The 6,049-nt window shown below is 39.9% G+C and overlaps 1 protein-coding gene across 4 annotated transcripts in view; it reads right to left on the reverse strand.

The window, feature by feature from the left end:
* The window catches only part of MCEE (methylmalonyl-CoA epimerase), a 76,205-nt gene extending 70,430 nt beyond the window's left edge, over positions 1-5,775 (reverse strand). For all 4 annotated transcript variants that reach the window (XM_064570026.1, XM_064570024.1, XM_064570025.1 and 1 more), the window contains exon 1: positions 5,616-5,775. In XM_064570026.1, coding sequence (XP_064426096.1) covers positions 5,616-5,682 — 67 coding nt within the window. In that variant the 5' untranslated portion in view covers positions 5,683-5,775. The remainder of the gene's footprint in view (positions 1-5,615) is intronic.
* Between the last annotated feature and the right edge of the window lie 274 nt (positions 5,776-6,049).

The following is a 6,049-nucleotide window of genomic DNA, read 5'->3' on the forward strand; positions in this document are numbered from 1 at the left end:
TCAGCTCAGGTCATGATCCCAGGGTCCTGGGATCGAGCCCCACATCGGGCTCCCTGCTTCTCCCTCTCCCACTCCCCCTGCTTGTGTTCCTGCTCTTGCTCTCTCTCTCTCTGTCAAATAAATAAATAAAATATTAAAAAAAAAAAAGTCTAAAGTGAAATCCTGTAGACCAAGCAAACTGGGGCAGGAAACATGGAATAAAGGGGTACTGTGATATAGACCCTTATAGGTACTTAATAAAAAAATTTCTGAAAAGTTTGCTGTCAACATTTAAAAAATTATACTTTCTCCTTTGACTTTGGCAACTTTTAGAAGATATTTTTAATTAGTTTGCCCTCTGACTGGCAGGAATTCACAATTCTAGTTTTAGGTTTCTCTGCCTCCCATCTCAGAAAGGTACAACTACATTACTTTGAACTCCATAATGTGTAATTTGTGACTATTCCACATCGCTTCACAATAAACTACAATGTATAAATATGTGAATAAATGTATCAGATATTTAAAAACAGGAGTGTTGGAGTGCCTGGGTGGCTTAGTCAGTTAAGCGGCTGACTTGATTTTGGCTCAGGTCAAGATCTCAGGGTGGTGAGATCAAGCCCCATGTTGGGCTCTGCACTTGGCGTGGAGTGTGCTTGGGATTTTCTCCCTCCCTCTCCCTCTGCCCCTCCTCTCTGCTTGCACGTGCTGCTCTCTCTCTCTCAAATAAATAAATAAATCTTAAAAAAACAAAAAACAAAAACCAACCAAACAGGAGTGTAAAACACAAAAGGATTGCAAAGATGAGTGTCTACAGATTTAAGAAACAACTGACTTCCACAAATCAGGAATCTGATATATAAGAAAGAGATATGTTACCAAATCTGGTGTGTGTGTTAACTCTGATTCCTATCTTTCCCTCAATATTGGCTCTTACTAAATACTTTCAGTGCCTTGACTTAAAAATAACATTGCATTTCCTTCCATCTAGATTGCATTTATCTCAGACCAGTCTTTCCAATACTGGCTCCAAACAACTAAAGGCTTAGCTGCAAGGGTCTATACTCAAATGCACTAAGGGTACTGACTGTTTAAAAGAAATTATGTTAAATTTGTACATAAGGGGTCACAAAACTGTGAACAGTCACTTGTAATAAGGTCTTCCTATAATTTACACACTATAAGGTTCCCTCATTTGAAGTGTACAATTCAATGTTTTCTTATATATTTGCAAAGTTGTGCAAATTTTACATAATCTAATTTTAGAGCATGTAATAAGTTTTCAAGTCTGAACTTTTGTATACCTTATTTGAGGAGACATAACATACTTAGACAGCCATTCATCAGAAGTGCCTTCAAGTTGTTTGGTAAGAGGCCCATATATTTTCAGCATTCAACCAGTGGATTCACAGCACCATATACATATTTTCAACCTGTTTAAAACTCTGGTAGGAATAACTTTTTACTCAGCACAGTCAGTAAATAGACCATGTTTTTTTTACCCCACTTACATATGACTCCATTAAAAAAGTAAATCTCTCCTCACAGTCCTATAACTTGACCACTGTTGTCTCCTATTAGGATCATCTTCTATTTTCAAAACTACCTTTTTTCATGAAGTTAATCCTTTGCAAGCCAAATTGGAACTTACTGTGTGTGCTTAATAGAATTCATTTTTCTAAGCTTCTCCTGTTTTTCTGTAAAGTATTACGTTCCTTAAAGGTGGGGTCATAACATGAGATGACCACACTATCCAGCGATACCACTTCTGGGTATATAGCCAAAAGAACTGAAAATAGGGTTTCAAGGATATATTTATATATCCATGTTCATAGATGTATTGTTCACAATAGCCAAAATCTGGGAATAACTTAAGTGTCCACTGACAGATGAAAAGATAAAATGTTGTGGACACATACAATGGACTATTATTCAACCTTAAAAAGGAATGAAGTTCTGACACATGGTACAACATGGATGAACTTTAAAAACATGCTTAGAGAAACAGCCACTCACAAAAGGACAAATATTGTATAATTCCACATATGTACAGCACCTGGAGTAGTCCAATTCATAGCAAGTAGAATAATGATTACCACGGATTGGGGGTAGAGGATAACGGGGGCTATTGTTGAATAGGCACGGAGGTTCAGGTTGGGATGATGAAAAAGTTCCGGGGATGGATGATGGTGATGGCTGCGCAATATGAATATACAGTTGACTCTTGAACAAAATGGGGGGTTAAGAGTGCCAACCCCCGACAGAGTCAAAAATCCACATATAACTACCCAAAATCTTAACTGTTGACCAGAAGTCTTACTGATAACATAGACAGTTGATTAACACATATTTTGCACGTTATTTGTAATATATATGCTATATTCTTACAGTAAAGTAAGCTACAGAAAAGAAAATGTTAAGACAATCATAAGAGAAAATATATCTACAGTACTTTACTGAAAAATTGTGAGTATAATTGGATCTATGCAGTTCAAACCTGTGTTGTTCAAGGGTCAACTGTATTTAATGCCACTGAACTGTACACCTAAATATGGTTAAAATGGCAAATTTTATGTTATGTATATTTAACCACAATAAAAGAAAAAGTGGGGTTATTTAAGGTTCAAGCATCTAAAACAAGAGGATAAATCAGAGCTGGCCTTTAGAATACACTTTTTTCATTTTACTTTTCCCTTATGACAAGATGTCTATACAGTTTACCAAAAAAAATGTATCTTTATTAGCATTCAGTTCTTGCAATAAATGTATGACTCTTTGGAAGTTACATTCCCTTCCTCTTGGTTTCCCCCCATCAACTACTGAATAAAAGTATTTCTAAAAATACACATATAAAAATGTATCTTCTCTAATATTCAAATTATTATTTATATGTTCACTTTCAGGTTTTGTGTCTAAGTATCATATGAGAAGCAGCATGCCTTATGGTTAAGAATGTGGGCTCCAGTGTTAAGCTGCCCTGGTTAAAATCTTGACCCTACCATTAGTTCTCTAACTTGGGCTAGTTACGTACCCTCTCTGTGTCTTTCTTTTCTCATATAGGAAGATAATACCTACCTCATAGAATTGTCATGAGACTAAAATGAATAATACATATAAAGGGTTTACGAAAGTACCTGGCACAAAGTACATAACAAATTCCAAGAACGATCATTATTAGCACTTACAGAAAGGTTACATCCATAACTTGCTTATAAATGTAAGCATCTCTGATTTCTAACATAATTTTACGCTTTTAAAGGAAAAAACTGACTGTGCACCTACCCTATATATGATACTAGACTTATATTAAAAATCTTTCTCAAACACTAAAGATTACTTGTATTACTTGTATTTATGTTTTGACACACATAGTATTTCTGTATTCCCTGCATCATTTCATCAATCCACAACTTACTACTTTTTATGACAAGGGGACTAGTCTCCTTTTACTCTGGAAAACTTACGGTGTGGGCTGTGATTTTAGAAGATCTTTGGTAGTATTTCAGTATTTAGTGACTACTAACACCCTGGTGGAATAATGCTGCTGGAAGGTATTATAGGCATAGTTCTCCTTTTGCTTTTTGATAAAGAATAGTGATTTACAATTTTTTCAAGTTAAAATTAGTTGTTTATAGTAACCCTCTGACTCACCCACACTGCTCACGAAGATTGCTTTGAGAACTCCTTTTAATATCATATAGAAGTGGAAACTATGTAACAGTTCTGCCTTTCAAGAACTGTATAAGCTAGCTATTATCCCCAATGCAGATACTCCCTAGTCTCTAGGCATTCTCCATACTGCTGGGATTTACCAACAGTAGAGAACTGAATCCTATGGCATACCATCATGTACCATCTTGTTGATTCGACCTCATTACCAGTAGAGACCCATGGCTTTATTTCATTTAGAGTTATGCAACAATCTGCCCTGTAAGCTTGCCTAAGTCTGTAATCTTGCCTAAGCAAACTGTGACATCATGAATTCTGAAGTGGGAGTACATCATGCGCTAGCGTAGCTCTGCTTATTAGTTCTCATGGCCATAAAACAGACATACCAGTAATAGTTCAGTGAGCACTTCAATCTTCACCATAACTCTGTGCATCAGACAATATTATTTTTCCCATTTGCAGGCAAGGAAAATAGGCCTGATTAAGTAATTTCTTCAAGGTCACACTAAGCTGGGCCTCAAGCCCAGGTCTGTCTGACATCAAAGTTGATGTTACTAAACCATAATGTTGAATCTTCTCTTTCCTCTAAAATTTTTACCATTCTTTTTTCAACTTTTAATATCTTCAGTGTATGTTTTATGAACAATATCTACATTCTAACAGATGGCTTTCTAAGAGATAGTAAGAGATGACTCTGTCTTATTTTTCTTATCTTTGTTTTTTTGCAAAGGGTTACTTGCAACTGTGTGTGAGCTAAGATGCTGCTTGTATCTTACCAGGGAGAGGAAGGAGGGACCAGAAGGGTGTGTTACTATAAAAACTCGAGAATCACCTATTAGATTCATTTCAACAAGCTCTGCTCAGCCTATTTTAATGTTTTTTCATGTATACATATCACCTCTTCAAACTGATAAAGTGTGGAGACAACGAAAACTACTATGGTGCACTTCTTTGTATGTGGCTCATCACTTAGCCCTGGGGACTTGCAATGATAAATGTGTAAGAAATGTTGTGACTGGTAAGGAAGACTATAGTGATCAATAAAGAACTGGTTAGTTGGAGACGGGACTTCAAAGGATGGCTAGAACTGTAAATTTGAATGGGTGGAATAGAGAGAGCATTATCTAGCAAGCCGATCTAACATTACTAAAGGTTCATCCCTGAACACTTTCTGAAGGTTCTAAGCTGAAGGCTTTATGGCAAATGTTCAGGAGTAACTCTTGAGACATTACCACCTGGCACTCTTCCTAACAGGGAATTTCAGATTAATTGAAATAGTGGCCCTCTGATGAAGAAGAGGAAAAAGAAAGAGGAGAAAGTGGGTGGCTTGAGAGTCAGAAAACTTGAGTTTCTGTCATTACTGAGTCTATCCAGCTTTTTTTTTTTTTTTAAGGGAGGTGTAGAGGACTCAAGGAACCTTCCAAATCCGTCTGCCTTTGTCTTTCCTGTTTATATACGGAATAATAAACATAGTAAGACAGGAGGGAAAAAACACTCCCTTGGTATTCTTCACACAACTGGCCTCCGAGTGTTTCCAGAGGGATACTGGAAGTACTTGGGAGTTCAGCTTACGTTTTTTAAAGGACTTGCCCTTTTTTCTGGTTTCTCGCATCTCCTACGGTGTACTGGAAATGAACACTCACTGTCTCTCTGCCATTTACTTCATCTACTTCTGTCCCAGCCTTGCTGTCTGTCCCCTTGGGCAGGTCCCTCGCCTCTCTGAGGCCACCTATATAGAGGGGCAAGGTCAACTGCACACACCTCCTCAGGTGGCTGTGAGAATCGAATACTAGAACCCTCACGCTAACCTGAGGCGTTCCTGGGAGATCCCTTCTGCCTACGGTGTGACCGGGGGACAGAGCGCAGTGGACGTAGGTGCTCTGGCCGCCGGCCGCCTCCTCCAGCTCCAGGCCTCGCGTCCCGCGCGCCCCGCCCCCCGAAGAGCCCCGACCGCGCGGGGTATTCACCTACTGCGCTCTCGGCCGCCACCGCCACCGCCACTGCCGCCGCCGCCGCCTTCAACACGCGCGCCATCGTGGGAAGTGACCCACTGAAGCCCGACGTGCTTCTCCCGGGGAAAGGCGCTCAGTCGACGCGCAGGTCAACGCGGCCGGGGGCGGGGCCTACGAGGTTAGGGGGCGTGGCGAGCGTTGCTGCGTTCCTATGCTGCCGCGGGTGGGCTTGTTCTTATTTTACGTATTGAAGCCACCCAGTGCATCTAAAGCAGGAACTTAAACGAAGGACGCGTCACCCCTGTGGGCCCCTCAGGAATACAAAACAGAAAGTTTAGAGAAAGGCGCTAGAACTGACCAATGGCCCAGTGAAAGTTCTTGCGCTGCCATTGGCCCTGGCAGGGGGTGGGTCCGGAACCTGTACGCCGCGGAACCTTTGTCTCCAGGGT

The sequence above is a fragment of the Mirounga angustirostris genome, unplaced genomic scaffold (genome assembly GCF_029215605.1).
Source record: "Mirounga angustirostris isolate CCGP_5_RB_7025 unplaced genomic scaffold, mMirAng1.0.hap1 SCAF_9, whole genome shotgun sequence".
Taxonomy (NCBI): Eukaryota; Metazoa; Chordata; class Mammalia; order Carnivora; family Phocidae; genus Mirounga; species Mirounga angustirostris.